The sequence below is a fragment of the Medicago truncatula genome, chromosome 6 (genome assembly GCF_003473485.1).
Source record: "Medicago truncatula cultivar Jemalong A17 chromosome 6, MtrunA17r5.0-ANR, whole genome shotgun sequence".
Classification (NCBI taxonomy): Eukaryota; Viridiplantae; Streptophyta; class Magnoliopsida; order Fabales; family Fabaceae; genus Medicago; species Medicago truncatula.
This window is the reverse complement of record NC_053047.1, coordinates 5,402,205-5,423,186: the sequence shown is the minus strand read 5'-3', so window position 1 is coordinate 5,423,186 and position 20,982 is coordinate 5,402,205. Positions and strand designations below refer to the sequence as shown.

Sequence of the window (20,982 nt, the reverse complement as noted above, 5' to 3'; positions counted from 1 at the left end):
TTTTCCATAGGATTGCTGCCATTATTATGCTGTGATTTATTGACAAATTTTTCTCTTTTTCGGTATTCTGAATGCGTTTGGATTATATAATCCGAAATCCTTCAAAACTGTTTCAGATTATATAATCCGAATATGAGTAAAATAGTAAATCAAAGTTCGCATGAGAGGTGCGTGTAGGGTGGAAAAATAAATCCTCATATTTTTATCCTTTTGTTTTAAGAAGGAAATTGATCCATCATGAATGATGGGCCTAAACAACGGGCTTCATTTTTTTAGGGGAAACAATAGGCTAACTTTATGAACTTTTCCAGGAAATTTTACTTGACACCCCAACAGTTATACACTCACAGCCCTATAAATCATAAATAAAAATAAATAAATACTAATTTGAACCTTTTCAAAAACCACATTCATTCAGCGCGCCATCATGTTTTTCTGAATTGAAAATAAATGACATGTTTTTCGATACCAAAAACTTGTTAATTCTTGTGTTTTTATGTTTCTCTCTTATTTAACGAGAATCATGATTCAGTCCCATTGAGAGAATCCAGAATCATTAATTATCTCTCATATTTCTCTCAATGTTTGTTTATTTGATTTCCCTGTCCAATTTAGTGCATACCCATTTTCACTAAAACTCATCAAAATCATCTCATATTTGTGTTTTTATTTGACACATTTTTGTTATTAACTGAAGTTAGATCTTTCTTTTTGATGGGTTGTTGTTATTTTTTAGGGTATGACCTAATTTGGCACACTGAATAAAAAGCACATTAAGCTTATCATCATCTTCAAGTTTTTAATAAGACCCAAGAGCTCCCCCCCTTTCTCTACATTCTCAAGCCAAAGAAACCTTATCATCATCTTCATCACATACAAACCATTCTTCACTCTTCACAAACTCACATACTCTCCACCACACACTCATCAACAAGAACAAACAAAAAACATGAAATCAATGATAAACTTTAAAACCATAATCATCACCCTCTTATACTTTTCCATCTCCCTCTTACACCTTCATGCCTACGACCCAATTGACCGTTTTAACCTCAATTGTGGCACAACAGGAAACTCTACCGACGGACAAAGAACATGGACAGGAGACATAAACTCAAAACTTTTGTCATCATCACAAAACAATCCAACAACAATTTCTGTTCCAAAAACAACACAAAATCCTTCTAGCAACAAAATTCCATATTCAACAGCTCGTTTATCACACTCAATATTCAACTATTCTTTACCCGTCAGTAAAGGTCCTAAATTCCTCCGTCTTTTTTTCTACCCTACTACTTATACCAACGGTTTTAACCGTTATGATGCTTCTTTTACCGTTATTTCTAATGGTTTCACACTTCTTAAGGATTTTAATGCTTCATTAAACGCTGATGTTGAAGGTGTTGTTACTATATTGAAAGAATATGTTATTAACGTTGGTGATGATCAAAGGCTTGATTTGAGTTTTATTCCAAGTAGTGGAAATTCTAATAACTATGGTTTTGTTAATGGAATTGAAGTCTTATCCATGCCTGATTATCTCTATTATACACCACCTGATGATCCTGGATTTTCACTTGTGGGGTCCACCGTCATACCAGCATATACTATTCCATCCAACGTTGCACTAGAGACAGGTAAAACTATTAATTTAACTTAGCATTCTCTTCTCACTTGCATTTATTTATCAAGTATATGTAATTTGTATCTAGAAAGGAAGAAAAAAAAAATGCTAATACGTGTCTTTACATACCTTAGGGTATATGTTAAGACACCAAAGATTGAAATTATATATTGAAAATTGTTCTAATTTATTTTTTAAAATTTAAAAAATTATTATTTTTTTAATAAATATTTATTATTTGTGTAATTTTTAACATGTACGCTTCATGACCCAAAAAATATTGTCCGATAACTCATGACTAAATTTTTAAGTCAACTCCTTACAAACAAACATCCTACTAGATTAATGTGTGTATCTTTCAAATTTTTCAATTGAATTTTGATCCAATAATAAAAATCCAGGATTAATTCTTAGAATTTCACGCTTAATTGAATTTCGGTGTGAAATTCAATTAGCTAGATTAATGATTATGGATGCTTTAATTTATTCACTTGAAAGAATAATTATTAATGTTTCACACTTCAAAGAATTTTAAACAAGATTTGAATCAGAATTATGCTATACTATATATTGTTATTGTTTGTTGGTTCATGATAACTAACCTAAGGAGATATGTTAAAGAATACAGAAGTAGCAATTTCTTTTGCTCGATGTAGCAATTCTCTTCCTTTAAATCCTATAAATATATACCTAATGCCATCCTATAAATTTGTTGCATTTTTTTTCTTGAGCATTTAATACACTCCATTGCAGATTACAGAATCAAAGCTGGAGTGCAAGATAACTCACCAAACATTCAAGACATAGGCATGCTGAGAAACTGGAACATCAATGACACAACCTATTTAAAATCACCAACGGCACGTGACTTCGTCCCAGCAGACATAACAGGTACGATGAACATAACTGTAACACCTGATTACATAGCACCAAAAGACCTCTTCAAATCATCACGTGACTTAGGAGCCAGTGCCACTCTTAACAGACTCTTAAACCTAACATGGGAATTCCCCGTTGATTCCGGCTTCACTTACTTCATCAGGCTCCATTTCTGTGAACTCGACCCCAACATAACCAGTGCAGGTGACCGAGTCTTCATCGTTTATTTACAAGGAAATGTGGCTGAAGAACTAGCTGATGTTATGAAATGGACCCAAAATCAGAAAGGTCTTGCAGTGCAACGAAACTACGCAGTTTTGATTCCAAAGAGTGAAAGTAATAGTAACAAAAAAGTTAACCTCAAAATTGAAATGCATCCTCTTGATGGTAGAGGCTCCAAATTTAGTGACCCGTTTTTAAACGGATTAGAAATTTTTAAAATCAGTGATGTTGGTTTCAAGAATCTTGCTGGACCGAATCCAGCAAGATCAAGGAATATTGCTGGAACGACAAAAATTATACTCAAAATGCATACCACTACAATAATAGAAATAATTGTAATCTATATTCTATATATTAAATATTGAGGAATCTTTTACTTGGATAATTTTTGTAAACAAAAACAAATGGCACTCCACTAAAGCATTCATAATATTTTGTCACCTGGTATTCCTTCAGAGACCAATGTTATGATTTAAAATGGCATATACAGTTGACATAATATAATTGGTTGAGACAAATGGAAATGTGACTACTGATCTTAAGATCAAGAAAGTTTGATGGTGCATAAATAGGGAAATGATCAATAATGAACATGAAGAATAGTGATGAAGTCACTCCTCTATCCATTTGATATTCTCTAGTAGAGTAATGACTTAATCATAGGACTCGGTCTTCTTGTATCTTTCCTTTTCTCTTCTTTTATGTACTAAGAACACCAGCTATAATTGGGTTCTCATCTATCAATTTTTCTTTGAATTGATAATCAATTTGCAATCATCCAATTATTACATTGTCAATAATATTGACAACCTTTACATTGGTGCTTTCATTGTCACCATGTCATGGGCTACATCCGTAGGAGCTCATTGGAAAAAGAAAAAAAAAAGCCGAGTATAATGTTGAATGGGCGAAATTGGTGTATCTTGACGGTTCAGGATATACCGCATGGGACCAAATTGAATCTGCGACGCAAATACTTCTCCGGAAGCTTTTCCCATGGTGTTCAGAACTCAATCGAGAAAACTCCAACCCAACCATGTTCACCTCCGTTTATATCTTACATGGCTGAATCGAAAGGACAACACAATTTTAGTACGGCTGATTATGCAGTGGAAATTCGAGAGTCGTATGCAAGAATTCTCGAGCTGTTGCAAGAGGCGAGTCCATTGCTTGAGCCTAATTTAACAACATCGACGGAAAATTCGACAAATGATTTCAATGGGGGGAATGGTAGATCTACTAGGGGAAACACACAAAAGCTAAGCAAGACGTTGGAATCATGTGTTGGTAGCAAAACCGATGTCAAAACTACTTTTGCAGACTCATTAATTTTTGAGCGTCTGGTCGTCAATTCCGTTGTTGAACATGATTGTTATAGACAAAGGTGACATCACTCAATATGGATAGAAAGCAAAAAGTCTCTCCAGTTGTAACCAACCAAGGGGTTTTTAAGGCTTCAAACCATCCATCAGATCCACTGGCCTTAGTTCCAGTTCAGCCGTTGGCACCACCCCTTAGACCATCGGACGCCGTCACCATTCCTGCTTTGAAGGCTACCACCACCAAAACCACTTGACCTTATTAGCACCAACTCAGGAGAGCCCATGAGGAGAGTCCAACCCAAAATACTAGACCATCACATCAATCACTTTAAATGGACGTCTACAACGACTTTCACTCTATCGACACTGACCCGATGGTAGCCCTTTCCTTTTTGGAAACTTCATTCACCTATCAGTTCGATGGAACACCTTTATCTAGCCTATAGGTAGCTTTGTTCGTGGTTCAACTCTCAATGAAAAAAACATCAATTGTTAGGATTTAAGTCCACGAGGAGAGCCCAACTCAAAAGACTGTAGGTAGCTATATCATCACTGACCTGATGGTAGCCCTTTCCTTTTTGGCGACTTCATTCACCTATCAGTATTCGATGGAAGAGTCTCATGACTTAATTACCACATCAATCACTTTAATCTAGTCGATGTGGAACACCTAACAACCATTTTTATATTTCTATATGCAGATTTTTTTTGTCATTCTCTAATGTCGTTCCCTATTAATGTGGCTAAAATAGAGTGATCTTGAAATATTAACGTGTCTAATTAAAAAAATATCTCTGTTTTTTGTAAGAAGCATAGACTATATCGTATTATCTCTGTTTTTAGTTTTTACTAATATCTGACTATCTCTATTAAAAAAACAAAAATAAAAATGAGAAGAGTTTCTTTCTCCTTGGCAAATGATGTTGTGGAGCGAGCAACAATTAACTGGTGCTGGGGTATATTGGTAATTTTGTTTTGTGTGAAGAACAAAAATGAAAGTGAAAATAGTTGCTTTCACATTATTTTTAAGGGGAAACAATAGGCTAACTTCATAAACATGCCTTATTTGAAGGGGCGGGCTCAAACATTTGATATTAGGGTGACAAATATTTACTATGAAAGATGGAATATTGACATGTTAAGCCCTTTGGCAAATTGATTAGGCAAGTTCATTTTCTCTAAATGGTTAAAGGTTCGATCCTCATTAACCCACGAGCTGGGAGTTAAACAGCTAACACACTATTCAGCAAGGGGGAATCTACCGCTAGACTATGTGAACAAACATGATATATTACTTTATATATAATGAATTTTATATATATATATATATATATATATATATATATATATATATATATATATAATCTGGTGTGGCAAATGTCATACTATGCTTAACACTGGATCCGTCCCTACTTATTTGAATATATTTTAGATTTTTATTTATCAAAATAAAACAACATAATACAACTATATGATAAGGATGAAAATTTAGAATGAATGACAATTATATTAGTTTTGTTTATTTTAGAAAAATCCGATTAAAATTAAGTGTCAACAACTATTCAAATGCAATGAATGGTAGATTCTTGTTAATATTAGAGGTATTTTTGAAACAAAGTGTTTAGTAAAAATGAATAGCGTAAAAAGCATTAATACCCTAAAGAGAAGGACAATGCACGTACAATGTTTGGTGGTAAAGTGCATAAAAGTCCTCATCTTATGTATTATTACTGACCCCACCCAACCTAAGCTTAACCTAACCCGTATTTAATGGACTTATTCAAAAAGCCATGTCATGTCCATGTAGTGTTAGAGTCAAGTATAAGCAAATGAGGTTTGTCTTTACTTTCCCTTCAAGATGACGCAGCAAAATGAAGTACTAAATTCAATAGCATCATTGAAGGGAAGCTAAGCACAATCATAATATCTTAACTTCTCATGTAGTGCATTATTTGTTCCTTCTAGCCATCATAATTTGGCAGTTGAAGTGGCCTCCAATTCAATTACCTAGCTAATCTGTAGTTTTTTTTTGGTCGAGTTTGAATCACAAGACTTTGCATATATTATACACTGTTCATACCAAAGCTAAGCTCACGACGACAACTAATCTGCTGTTTTAAACAATAATTGAAAATATGAAAATGGAGTTTATTTTAATTAATTAACGGATATGCTTATCTCATGAAAGCTTCCCTTAGGATGCATCACGAAATGATATCATTGGCCTTTGACAAGTGTTTTTCGACCATAATGGATTACAAATTTTCCCCTTTTTTTAAAACGGAAATGATATTATCGCGAAAATGTGATCTTGAATGCATCACGAAGCTAAAAAACTAACTAGTATAGGAACAAACATCCCGCAGCTGCCCACCGGGATTGGCGGCTGATGCATGCTTTTAATCGGTTGATTGCAAAATCGTGATGCCATCATGGAAAAACTAGTCGCGATATTTAGCATTCCTCTTTATTAAATTTTGACACATGTTTCGTGATGTTTGTGATTCCTTTATTTCACTCCATATATCATTGGTCCTTAACGTCAAAAAAAAAAAAAAATCATTGGTCCTTAACTAAATATGGTTTGTGCTTGTACGTAATTTGACCATATGAATTTGGAAATTTCATGACAATAATTTATCGTTGAAAGAATTTCTAAAACAGTTTTGTGTATTTTAATTATTATATATTGTTTATTTCATTTGAAATTGAAAAGTAAACAAATATGAATCTGGTGGGAATTTGAATAACTATGAGGGTGAGTTTATTTTTTTTTTTGTTACAATTGTGAAATATAATAGAAATAATGTGATAAAAGTAGTTGGTTAATATTCAGTTTTGGTGTACCTACAATTCTGAGTGAACGTATAAAGGTCAATTTGTGAAATTGAAATGTGAACCTTAGTGTGTGTTTTGAATATTTCTGCCGTAACTTTTTGAATTTACTGGTTTAATAAGAATTTTTACTATATGATTTTAGTGTTTCCATCCACATACTTAGAAAAATGAGTCATATTCATGCATAACTTTGTTTGCTTTTGTGTGTGTCTAGTCACCCTATTGACAAAGATTCCGTAGATTGCGGAATTGCGAGGTAAATTATGGACTAACCCCATTCACCAAAACTTCTACGATAGGTTTCATCATCTCTTTGAAGAGTTTCACCAAATAAAGAAAATCCCTTTGAAGAGTTTCTTATAAAATAAATAAATATAGAGTTTAGAAAATGTAATTTTTTTTAAATATTTATATACGGATGAGTTCTAAGGTGAATCAACTTTATAAATTATTACCGTAGAATAATATTTAAAATTATTAGATTAATTTCAAGTACAATCGATGATGCTATTCAAAAAATAAAACTTCTGATATTTCTTGCTTACGGTAAAGATGATGACTTGATTGATGTGGACTTAATATGAGTTGCATATTTATTTTTTGTTGCTTTAATCAAACTAGTTTTCATTGTTTTAACCGTGAAAAATAATAAGAACCATTAACATCTATTATTAAGAGACGACATTATCATCGTTGGAGTTTTAGACATTATTAAGTACTAGTCCACAATGGACTACTTACAAAATGATGCTTATTAGAATTTCCCTTACAAATGACAATAGAAGCTTTTGTAAAATAAGTGATTAATAATTTGCCATAATCGGGATTTACACCTGACTCCTCCATTTACATGTGTGAGTTTTTAATGACTTTATCATTTCGTCTATTTAAAAATATTGTATAAACTCAACGTAAAAATAAATGATCAAATTGCTAAATTGATAAAATACTCGTAACAACTATTGATGTTATGTGAACATAATTAAAGAAAGACTCATACTAACAAGTGTGTAACTATATTGATGTTTATGTGAACAAAATTAAGGAAAGAGTCATGCTAACAAGTATCTAAAGGCAATACATTTAACGACTCTTTATATAGTTACATAATCCATCTTCTAACCTGTTTATGTTGTAATAATAATTTCCCAAAAAAATGTTCTAATATTGCTCCTCCAATCCTATCTATAAGATGTTTGAGTTAACAAAAGTTGATATATCTTGTCCATTTTTTAATCAAATATATCAATTTTTATTAACCAAATTTTCTCTTCTAAATACGATCGGAGGGAATATTATCTAAGATATCTCCTTGTAAACTGATGAGTTTTCTCAATATATATCTTACACTCAAGAATATCGAGTATAGTGTGCGGATGGTATAAATGAATACACTTTAATATCGTATTAATATGTTATATTAGATCTAATTCATCCTTATAAAACTAATTTATAAGATGACAAATGTTACTCTATTAATTTTTGATAGATTTAGTTTCTCTCTAGAAATATGTATTTCCGTAAACATGAAATTGTTTGTTATTTTTTTCTCTGTATATTTTGTTGAAATATTTGTCATGAATATCAAAGAAATGAATGTCATATTATTTACCAAAGTAATGAATGTATTAGAATATTAAAAAATATTAAATATTTAACCTCTCAAATAAATTTCCTTTTTTTCTCTAATCAACCAACCAAACCAATTGTCCTATAGTAGTATGACATGAATGGTGGTCCCTCCCTATTTCAATAATTCCATGACAGAATTTTAGTTCAACAAAAGTGCCTCTTCTCTTCAATTTCCAAAATTTATTTTCCATCATGTCAAACTTGTAATAAATGTCACTGCTTACTTTTCTGTTTGGTGAAGGGGCAAAAAATTTACTACATAACTCTAAAGAGCAACCTTAAAAAATATTTAAAGCATGAGCACTTTTAGAATTAGGGATGTTCTGGTGTCAGTTATGTGTTGTTTCTGATATCGGCATGACATCAACATATATAATTACAATGAATTATGTGATTTTCTCAAATTATTAACGGTGTCAGTGTCGTGTCCGATGTTTATGTCCTTATCCGTGCCTTATTGTTCCAAATGATGTTAGTTTTGTGTATATATAATCAAATCTTAGATTCTTTTTCATATAAATAATTTAATCAAATCTTAGTAAACCATTCCACAATCTATATATTGACATTCCATCTTCTCTTTCCTTTAAATGCTTTCACAACAAAAGTCTTTTTCAAAACTGATTCTTCTATAACCTGATTTTCTCAAACAGGTTCACCAAATGAAAACCACAATGGCAAGAATAAGTCCATTGTGGCTCATGCTTCTGATCATGCCTTGTTTCTTTGTAACTTATGCTTATAAAGTTAAATTACCTTTAAGGACTATTTCTGGTGGAACTCATCATGATGCAATGCTTCAATTAACTGCATTCAAAGTCTCTTTTGCCGAACATAATTCTATTGCTTCACCACCATCTTCATTCTCACCCTCTCCTAGCCCTTCTCCTATGCCGTCACAGGTAATAACTTATCATCTAAGTCATTAGTTAAACATGGTTTTAAATTGTGGTCACGGTCAGGGTATTAAATTGCGGTCGCTGGTTTGGTTATGCTGCAAACCTTCATATCGCGGCCAAATGTGGTCGTTGTGGTCAAATTTATGGTTGTGATGTCATTGAAAAGAGACCTCAAAATCTATTGTATTGTGGCTGCAATTATGGTTGCGAACCACAGTTGAAAACCATGGTTGCAGTTATGCTATGAAACTTTATATTGCATAGACCTCAAAATTTGTTATATTGTGGCAACAATTGTGGTTGAGTACCGGGATTTAAAACCATGGCTGCCATTATGCTAGAAACCTTTATATTGTAGAAAAAATATGGATGGTACGGTCGAAAATGCAATCGACTTCAAAATCATTTATATTTTAGAACTTTGATGTTAATGCAGGATCTGAAGAAATCACATGAGTACCTTGTGACATTATATGGTGCCGATCCAACAGGAAATTCAGATAGCACTGATGCACTTCTTGCTGCCATAGCTGATGCTGCAAAAGGTCCAAGTAAAGGGTTTTTGATGAATGGCATAATTGACCTTGGAGGTGCTCAAATTAATCTTCAAGGTGGAAATTACTTGATCAGCAAACCTTTGCATTTTCCAATGGCTGGTGTTGGAAATCTCATGGTATATTTGCAGACACCATTCTTAGTAAATTATTAGGTCAATGATCTCGAATATGAAAAAACAAGTCTACCTTCATAACTTTTTTACGGTAACGCTGTAATTTTGTTAAAATTTTAAAGTGTAGTTTTTATCATCGTGATTTTGTCAAACTTACTTTCAATCCAAAATATATGTTTGAAATCGCAGTAAGTTTGACAAAATTATCGACACTATAATTTTGTTGGAGCTTCGTAATTTACTTCTTGTAAAAACTATTATGGTATATCATGATTTTGTCAATCTCACTTTCAATCGAAACGTGCGGATAGTATTATAAAGAGAGAAACAAACCTTTTCTAGACAAAAGACTTTTTATGCATTCTTAGACTAAGAAGTTGCAGCAAATAAAGGTAAAATACACTGTTTTTTCTTTTCTTTTTTTTCTTGAGTCAATATAAGTCAAGTCATGCAAAAGACATCAAATTTGACATCTAACTTTGATTTAATTTTTGTGAATTTGATGTTAACAGATACATGGAGGAACAATAAAAGCCTCAAACAATTTTCCATCAAACAAAAATCTAATTGATTTGTCAAATTTTGGTTCAACCTCACCCTCTTACAATTATGAGTACATAACACTCAAGGATCTCTTTCTAGACTCAAACTTCAAAGGTGGAGGAATTTCAATCACAAATTCACTAAGAATCAACATAGACAATTGTTACATCACACATTTCATCACAAATGGAATTTTAGTCCAAAGTGGTCATGAAACATACATTAGAAACACTTTCATTGGTCAACACATAACTGCAGGAGGTGACAAAAATGAAAGAAAATTTTCAGGCATTGGAATTAGTCTTCAAGGGAATGATAATGCAATTACTGATGTTGTGATTTTTTCTGCTAATATTGGAATTATGATTACTGGTCAAGCTAACACAATTTCTGGTGTACATTGTTATAATAAAGCTAGTGGATTTGGTGGCACAGGAATTTATTTGAAACTACCAGGTATTTTTTTTAATTATTTGATTATTTATATATTAAAGTTAAGGATTACATATATTTGTGCCACTACAAATATAACATGTTTTGCTTTTATTGCATGTAAAAAAAAATTACCTGCAAATTTACCACTTCTTAATTTTACTAAGATGTGTGAGTTTTAGCATTAAGAGTTTGATCTTGTAATCTCAAAAATGAATGTTTGAATTTCATCGGAGAGGGTTGTACTTAAAATGATCATTAGTGATGTTTAATTAATAAAAATTTCTTCTTCCCCAACTTTTTTAATAGATATGCAATTTTTTTTTGTTCTTTTTGGTCCTTTTTTGTTTTAGGTTAATAGTGCTTAATTCCCCTGTAATATAGGCCATTTTCGGGTTTGTTCCTGTAAAAAAGAATTTTTGGATTCGGTCCTTGTAATTTTCTTTTTGTTTCAAAATTCCCCCTAGGTCATCTGACTGTACAAAATCGATGTTATGGTAGGGGATAAACCGAAATTTGCTCAAATTACTAGGGGGTAAGCCAAAATTTGCTCAAATTACAAGGGGTAAACTGAAATTTTCTCAAATTATAGGCGGCAAAATTTTCCATGAAGGTTCAAAACAAAACAAAAAAATATATACAAGGACGAAAACAAAAAAAATTACAGGGGGGAAAACCGGAAATTACCTATATTATAGAGGGTAAAACACTATTAACCTATTGTTTTAATTACTACAAAATTTATTCATAACTTAGTCCTTGTAATATGTACAATATTTAGTTTCAATCCTCAAAGTAAGGACTAAAATTGATATTACAAGGGCCAAATTGAAAATGATAAAATTTTACCGAGGTTAGAACAAAACATCAAAGACCAAAGATAAGAAAGAGGCATATGCAATGACTAAAAATAAAAAATATTTTTATCGAGACTAAAAGCAAAACATGGTATATATGCAGGAACAAAAATCATTTTTAAACCTAAAGTTAATTATTTACATTTAAACTACTACAAAAATTTATTCTATTATAATTTTTGTTCAATAGGTTTAACACAAACAAGGATTGTAAATTCTTACATGGATTACACAAACATTGTTGCTGAAGATCCAGTTCAACTTCACATCTCAAGTAGTTTCTTCCTTGGTGATGCAAAAATTGTTCTAAAATCAATCAAAGGCATTGTTAATGGTCTCAACATTGTTGACAACATGTTCTCTGGATCAAATCATGGTGATGAAATTGTGAAACTAGACACATCAATTAGTCCTTTTAAACAAATTGACCAAGTTTTTGTTGCTAGAAATGTTGTGAATGGTATGAATTTAAAGGCTACTTCAGCAATGATATCTTTGCATGGAAATGGAACTTCATGGATTGCTGATTTTAACAAAATTTTGATTTTTCCTAACCTTATTAGAAATGTTCAATATTCTTTAAGTGCCAGTGGTAATACATTTCCTAATCATGCTCTTAGAAATGTGTCACATAATTTTGTTGTGATTGAAACAAGTGAGGCTGTGACTGCAAATGTTTTTGTCAAAGTAGATCAAGGTATTACAAGTTGAAGAAATTTTCATGGTTGTGGCAAAAAAATTGGGTCATCAAGTATTTTGATTTAAGAGGGAATTTCACACTTGGTTGTGATTTTTTTTTTCCTTTCTATGGATAACATGAAATATAATTATACTATAGGACTTTTAGATTTTTTTTAGGGGAGGAATTTTAGATTTTATTATGTTTGAAAGTTACTACATACATTTTTTTGGTGAAAAGTTATTACATTACAATGTAAAGAGTGAAAAATAATATATTATTTTAAATAGTTTTTTAATTATATTCTGAAGGGTAATTTTTTTAATAGCAATTCATTATTCTATCTTTTTTTTTTAATGGCAATATATATATATAAAAGGAAAAAACAAAAGTTAGAACAATATACACAAGAAGAGTCAACAAGCGACACTCCACCAAATCACCACCAAAAGGAACACCTCGGACCCGGGCCATAGGCGCACCCAAAGAAGGGAAACCCCTAAAATATCAAAAGCACCAAAAGAAACACAAAAGAACACCAAAAGCTGAGAGCCAACTGCAGCAGCAAGCCTAGCAAACACATGCAAGCACAAAGAACAGAATAATACAAATAAGGAGCTAAATTCTGAAACAACAGAAATTACAAGCGATATCTAAACAAGGTCAAGGATTAAGCCACCAACAATGATAACAATAGACAAAATTTGGATGTTTCGTCTTCGGCCACCAAAAGTAAAGAAGCTTAAGTTTATCCGCTATTTCAGAAATAGAAGCGGTCTTATTATTAAAAATCATGTTGTTACGTTCTTTCCATAACACCCAAATGCACGAAAGTCAAATTAAGATAAGATTGGAACTCAAACATCTGGAGTTACGAATTTGCCCTTAATACTTAACTTTGTGGGATACATTGAGTTCACCTTGAGAGATTTGGTCAAAGTTAAGACAAGATTGCGTGAGTTTGCATCAGCTAGCTAGCTCCTGTGAAATTAAGGCTACTAAAGTTCAATGATTGAAAAGTTGCACAACTTTATTAACGTTTTCTTTGCAAGACTCGTGTTTTTCATTTTAAATCTGGACTTAATCTGCAAAAGTGACCTTCGAGTGGTTAAAGGATGCGTTGAAACTTTTGCAGATTAAGGTTGAATGCGTTGAACTTCGTAAATCATTGAACGTAATATAAGAGTGTACTCTAGTGGTTAAAGGATGCGTTGAAGGAGTTTAAGAAGGAGATTCAATGACACACGTTGGAAGAGTAAGGAGATCCAAAATTCGATTTTGACTTTTGAGGTGGTAACATCTCCTCTAATTAATACTCCCTCAGTTCCTACATACAAGACCCTTTTGTCAAAATCATGAGAATTAAGATAGTGGATATTTGTATTAAAGTTGTTTGTAATCACTATTGTTTTTATAATTTTATCCTTTAAGAAAGAAGGTTAGTTTATGTTTTCAACATGTTATTTATTGTTGATTGAAGAAAAAGATGTATAATAAATAGAAACATGTATGTAAAGAAATAATTAATGTAGTTGAAAATAACAAAGGGGTCTTATAAAAAGGAACAAAAAAAATTCTCAAAAAGGTCTTATAATTAGGGACGGAGGGAGTATATCTAAACACTTGACTTTATTTTTATCTCTAAATATAAATCCATTTTCAAATTATTAGATGCATTTATTTTTTCCCCTAAACATACCTCTAATTAATACTACTAACTTGTTTTGAAATTTAAAAAATCAAATTTAATACATTTACAAACAAAGAACAATTTGATAATATTAACGTATAAAACAGATACATTAATTGCAGTGACAATTTAAAAAAAAAAATGTGAAAAAAGCAAAAAGAACCTACATTACTAAACAGAGCGAGTAAATTAATAGTATAAACCAACAACTAATATTACCTAGAAAAAAGAAATATTCTTTACAAATTAGGACTACTTTTTTTGAATTTTATCTTTTTGAGGGGACGGTCACTTTTATCTATAAATTGATAATGTTGTCTATTCAAAATTAATTAATTCGTTGAATAAGAGAAGACAATAGTGCCAAATCAAAGGTGGAAATCTAACCAAATTGTGCATCGACCTTATTGCTGTATAATGATATTTGAACATTCATTTTTTAACAACTTTTGTGACAACTCTCTCTCATATTTTTATTATACTTTTATTCTCTCTCTCTTCTTTTTTCTCTCTCTATTGTTATTGTCCAATAAAAAGAGCGAAAAAATGTTATCACTAAAAGTTGTTGGAAATTGGTTGTCAAAATATCATTACTTAAATTAAAACTGTCATCAAAATGGAGTATTAACGTGTGCCCTTAAGACACAAGTTAATGAACCAAAAGTGGAAAATATTTATTGTAGTTAATACATTTGAATTTAATTTTTTTTACTTTTGATTAATTGAATACACAAAATTCAAGAGAATATTTCTATTTTTTGGTTGCTTAACATTTGCCTTTATGACACAAGTTAACATGACCCTATTAGTTATTAGAAAAAATGGATTGTTGGAATAGTGTTGACTCAAGAGGGGAGTTCGAGGGACCACCCTCGTTAAAGACAATTAATTTACGAGTTCTTTTTGTAAAGTATTCAACCTCCTACTATTTTAACCGATATAAGACTTCTAACTCATATTTCTTTCATAAAATATAACAATATAAATGTAATGTCTCCACGCTTATTTACGTTAATGTAGAAGTTTTCTTTATGCATTACATCAATTGAAATTGGAATTATTCAGAATAAATTAGTCTTACCTAATGTGCCCGTTTTTCTTATGATAGTTGTGTGTATCTATCTGCATTTGCATCTAGTTGATTTTGTTAGGTATATTTACCTGCTGTATGTCTTCTCTGCTTCTAGTAGTATTAGTTTATGTTTGATTGTGCGGTGATAAGAATCGATTTTGATAGAATTTATTTTATAAAATTAATTTTGATAAAAAGTGAATTGAATGTAAAATAATTTATGTTTGGATATATCTACGGTAAAAATGATTTGTATAAAAAATGAACTTCAACAGCTAAATTAGACTCTAGAGCGATAAATGAAAACCTGTTTTATAAAATATAAATAATAACAAATGTATCCTTTTTCACAAAACCAGGATGACTTTACGAGGATACACTTGTTATTTTTTAAGAGAGGATTCTCTCACATAATAATGAAGAAGACATTGCTAACATTATTTCTAGAACTAAATGTGTTTCGAAAAATCAATATCTGAGTTTGCTGAAATATCGAAAAATAATTTATTTTAATTTTTTGTGTTAATCCTTTGGTTCCTAGGGAAAGGGGTCTTAGTAATCAAGAGTTCGTCCGGGAGGTAAATAAAATATGACCATGAATTGTACCTGCCAAGAATCAAACGGAGGTTCTTCCGAACGATTTAGTTTTAGGGGGAAGTCATTAACCACTTAAGCTCAATCACTTGGTTAAATAAAAATTTGGACTAAGTTGTTATTTCAAAATTGTGAAAAAATTATTGGGAATGTGATATTTAAACAAAACATTTAACCAACCATGGCTAATTGTTAAAATTTAAAATGAAAAAAAATAAAAAATTACTTGTCAATTTAATCTAGTATCGTTTTTAAGTTAAGAATCGTTTCATCCAAGAATTGAGAAGAAGTTCATCTAAATGATTTATCCTTGGAAAACTCATTAACAATTTGAGTCCAATCACTTGATTAATTTAATCGAGTACCATTGCTCTAATAATAACAATATTTTGCATAATGGGAAATAATAAGATTGTTCCTTTTAAAAAAAATAACATTCTTAAGTTGGTCATGAATACATTAAATGACAATTGCGCAATACCGATAGTGACCCAAAAATATTTTTAAAGAAAAATAATACATCCGAATTTTTTAAATAAAAAATCATAATGAAAGTTCAAATTATAAGTTTATCTGAAATAAGTTAAAATTCAAAAGGGTTAAATAAGATTTCTTTTTGTTAATTTTTTAAAGAAAAGGGTTGGATGATTAGGTGTGGGGTGTATATAATATTTTATTCCTTAAAGTTTTGCACTGAAAGTAATTTAGGCCCATCAGGTTCTTACACCATAATCCTAGAACTGGTCTATATAATTTGAGAATTGCTCTTCTCCTATCTGTTTTTCCTCATTCCCGTCTTACGTGAGCTGAAAAATACACTCGTGTGAATTAACTCGCGCTAAAAATAAATCTGCGTGGCTATTTGACGAAAATGAACAAAAACAGATGAGAGAAGAGTAATAACCATACAATTCAGACAGGTATATATTTTTCAAATTTATTCTAGCGCGTGACAAAGTTTAAAGCAACACTTTAATTTTTTTTTTTTTTTTAAAGCAACACTTACATGTGACTTACTACCTACTTTCATAAGTTATAAACAAAAAGTTGAATTGAATTGGTTGATGATGAAATGGTTAATGTCGACCATTGATATATATGTTCTTTTTTTTTGGTGAAGTTGATATATATATATATATATATATATATATATATATATATATATATATATGATCTTATATTCATACATATTGAGAAGATGGTATTATTTACATTATACAATACGACGATGTTTGTAGGTCAGTGCTAAGGTAAGTTGGTCTAGTTCATAATGATTCAACTCATATCTTACAAGAACTTGAGTTTAACATTTGTCGATTTGAGAATTTTATTGGTTGATAATATTTAATTGATAAAGATTCAACTCAAATCTTACAAGAATCTACAATTGAAGAACAAAAAATCTTATGACCAACTTAATAAAATTATTTTCTTTTTAGTACAATGTTATTTTATTTTTTGATTCAAAATAATGTTATTGTTAGAAAGCCTTAAAAAATGTTATTATTATTAATTTATTATTACTACAAATACTAATTCAAAGATCACGACAATAGTCCGCAATTATTAATTCAATTGAAAAAAAGTCGAAATAGTTAGGTTTAATGTTATGATTGAGGTTCAAACTTCGACTCTTGTACTTATGCGTGTGAGTTTCTAATAACTTATCATTTTATCTATCTATCTAAAGGAAAAAAAAAGAACATAATAATATATGTAACAGTGTACCGCTGCAAGATTAATTTTTTTATGAAGTAAACATTAGTTCATGATGAGAAACTTATTCGCCTCTTTTAGGTCACAGATACTTTTAGAAATTAGTTTTTGTAGGGGTTTTATAATTTAAATTGTTGTGTTGTGCACAAGAATACTTTCATTATATTTTTATTTTTTTTAAATATAGGCTAGATAACACAGGTAAAATTGCAAAAAGTAGAAAATCCAAAAGCCACCAAAAGTATAAAAGGAAGGAGCCCTTGAAAATGCCACACTACCAAATTATTGAGTTATTGGTTGTCAAGAAGAACCACACCTTAACCTTATCCCATTGTGAGAGCAACTACCAATCAAGTCCCTTCCTATACAAAACGAGCACAAGAACCATACAATCCACTCATTAATAATAAATAAACATTATACAAAATATCTTCCTAACCCATTTCCTTTTCATCATATTATATTCATATTGCTTAAAATAATTTAACTAAATTTTATGAGGTATAGGTTTTTCTAAAGAAGACTAATGATAATAGGACAAGTCAATGCATATGCTTTCCCCACAATAATACAAACATAAAAAAATCTATAATGTTAACAGCCTAACATACACTCTTATTGTTGGATTTATATAGAAGACTCCTTCCTTATGCCGATATAGATTATTCTGGTTAATAAGAATTCAACTAAAATCTCACAAATAATTTGATTTAAAATTTTGTAATCGAAGTGAGAATCACATTAATGGAGAATATATATGTATTTCCTCCGGTTTAATTTATAAGAGAAATATTGATTAACAAAAGTTAATATATTTAGTTAAAAAATTGGATCAGATACATTCATTTTTGCTGACTCAAATATCTCTTATAAACAAGAACAGAAAGAGTATCTTTGTTAGTGGTCCATGTGTCTTAAAACTTTATTGATATGATGAGCTCCCGGACCCAACTCATTTATATTTTTAATTATATAAAAAAGGTTCTTTCATTATTTTATCAATATTTTATTACAAATACAATACAACTTGTTGGTGCTATTCAAGTGAACAACCAAAAGTCTTTTTTCTTGGTGAGAAGAAAAAGTTGAGTTCCAAAGAAGGAAATGATGAACAAGGGTGTTTCACTATTGTTCCTTATCTTATTGATCCAATTACATCTATCCAAAACAACATCATTGAAGATAAAGGGTTGTACCTCAGAGGATTGTCTCATCAACAATGATTTGGAATCAGAAGAATTTTCTATGAGTTCTCATGCAGCAAGAATGCTTTTGGATTTGAGTCAAACACAAACAGGTAGAAATGGTAACAGCAATGGTGCTGCTGTTAAGTGTCCTATAAATCAAGCCTATCGTACTTGCTTGCCTTCTCAAAATGGAGGTGGACCTAACAATAGGTGTGGTACTTATAATAGAGTTTGCTAAGAAAATTGTTATATCTTGATTTCCTTTTCATTAATTCAAGATATTGGAATAATATTGGACATGTTTCCATTTGTGTTTATTATATATATGTGATTGTGTAATCAAATTTTAATGTGAAAATATGTAATTGTTATTAGTTATTTAAAGTTATATGTAAATTATTATCTGTGAATTTTTGTTGATGTGAATAATTCCATTTGAGATGGAAAAGATTGTGAGAACATTATTCAGCTCTTTAAGTTAATTGGATTTATATATGCTTCAGCACATATTGTCTAATTTTAAGGAATATCTCTTATGTTTATTTTTTATTTTTTATAGAAGTTTGATTAATTTTTGTATATCATGATTTTTGCTCAAAATTAAATTATATGTACCCCTCTGGAAATATTGAGAAGAAGAAATGTGATTTTTTGTCAACTAGAATTGAGATCAGTATCTGAAGTGGTTTCATAGTTTGTTCATGTTTTTATTTAATTTTATTCTATTTGCTGTCTCAAGATATAAATTTTAAACTGACTTCAACTTCCGGCCTCTGTTTTGATTTTATATCTTAAATCTTAATAATGGTTAACCCGTTTGGATTGGTTTAGTGGTGTTAGGTTTGAGATTTTGGAGTGTAATCCTCTTAAATTCTCAAGTTTTAGATTTTTTGTGTTTCAGATTGAAGCTAACTTGATTTTGTATTTAAATTTCATAATATAATATGACTTTCATCATAAAAGTTTCATGTTTGGGACGTCAATTTTGATCCCATTGTGAATTTTGATAAGTAACATATCATCTTATATTGAAAAATGATAAAAAAATTTCATATTATTATAGATTTATAGATTTATGGTGACGAATGATAATGAAGTTCTTTGAGAAATTTTAGAGATAGTAAATCAATTGAATTACCAAATCAGATAATGAAACTTATATAAAACTTGGTATGTCTACTTTCGTTTTACTTAGCTTTCTTGGGTTTGGTTAGGCCCACCCAATTTTTTTGGGTTTGACACACGGTATGTTTTCAGGTGCAATATAGTTGAGATTTCAAAACATGTATTACGGAGATCGCAATGATTAATGTATATCTCATTCACTGTTTATCAAACAAAAAATTATGATCTACTATATAAAGGGCCCTTTTTGCAAACTTGACCTAAGATCCATAAAATGTTAGGATCGGACCTGGTGACGAGGGTGAAGAAAAAAATAGAAAATTGCTCTTCACCATTAAGTTTCGCTCTTTCCAAACTGAACTATCCAAAATACCCCCGCGTGAATTAATTCACGCAGGTGTTACACGTAGCGTGACTTAAGTCACACTTGCTACCTGAGCGTGAGTTAACGCATGTAGGTTATAACCCAGCGTGAGTTAACTCACGCAAGTTATACTTCAGCTTTCCGAGCGTGAATTAACTCACGCGGAAGGGCATTTTGATCAGTTTGTATGGGAGTGAACGTTTTTTTTTTTTTGAGAAGAGCAATTTTCAAAAAAATAGTGTCCACTCATAATTGTCAATACTCCCATTTCTGTCAGGCTTCAAGAAATTAAGCTTATTTCTCATTGGAAGAAAAATGGGAAATACTTTGCTTAACAAATTTTTGAAATACACATTTAGGAATATAAAGTTAGTTTAGTAGTTGAAGTTGGAGATTTTGGAACATAACACTTCCGAGCAAGATGATTAATTCCATTTGTGTTTATTATATATATGTGATTGTGTAATCAAATTTTAATGTGAAAATGTATTGTTATTAGTTATTTAAAGTTATATGTTAATTATTATCTGTGAATTTTTGTTGATGTGAATAATTCCATTTGAGATGGAAAAGATTGTGAGAACATTATTCAGCTCTTTAAGTTAATTGGATTTATATATGCTTCAGCACATGTATG

The 20,982-nt window shown here is 30.7% G+C and overlaps 2 protein-coding genes across 2 annotated transcripts; both read left to right on the top strand.

Moving 5' to 3' along the window:
• The first annotated feature begins 790 nt into the window (after positions 1 to 790).
• On the top strand, positions 791 to 3,110 carry LOC25495410 (receptor-like protein kinase FERONIA). The gene is made up of 2 exons (XM_024785505.2): positions 791 to 1,637; positions 2,378 to 3,110. The coding sequence occupies exons 1-2, from the start codon at positions 950 to 952 to the stop codon at positions 3,088 to 3,090; spliced, it is 1,401 nt and encodes a 466-aa protein (XP_024641273.1). The 5' UTR covers positions 791 to 949; the 3' UTR covers positions 3,091 to 3,110.
• A 5,954-nt stretch (positions 3,111 to 9,064) lies between these two features.
• On the top strand, positions 9,065 to 12,898 carry LOC25495409 (polygalacturonase QRT3). The gene is made up of 4 exons (XM_013595630.3): positions 9,065 to 9,419; positions 9,853 to 10,089; positions 10,599 to 11,085; positions 12,109 to 12,898. Exons 1-4 carry the CDS (start codon positions 9,180 to 9,182, stop codon positions 12,627 to 12,629), a joined length of 1,485 nt encoding a protein of 494 aa, XP_013451084.1. The 5' UTR covers positions 9,065 to 9,179; the 3' UTR covers positions 12,630 to 12,898.
• The last annotated feature ends 8,084 nt before the right edge of the window (positions 12,899 to 20,982 follow it).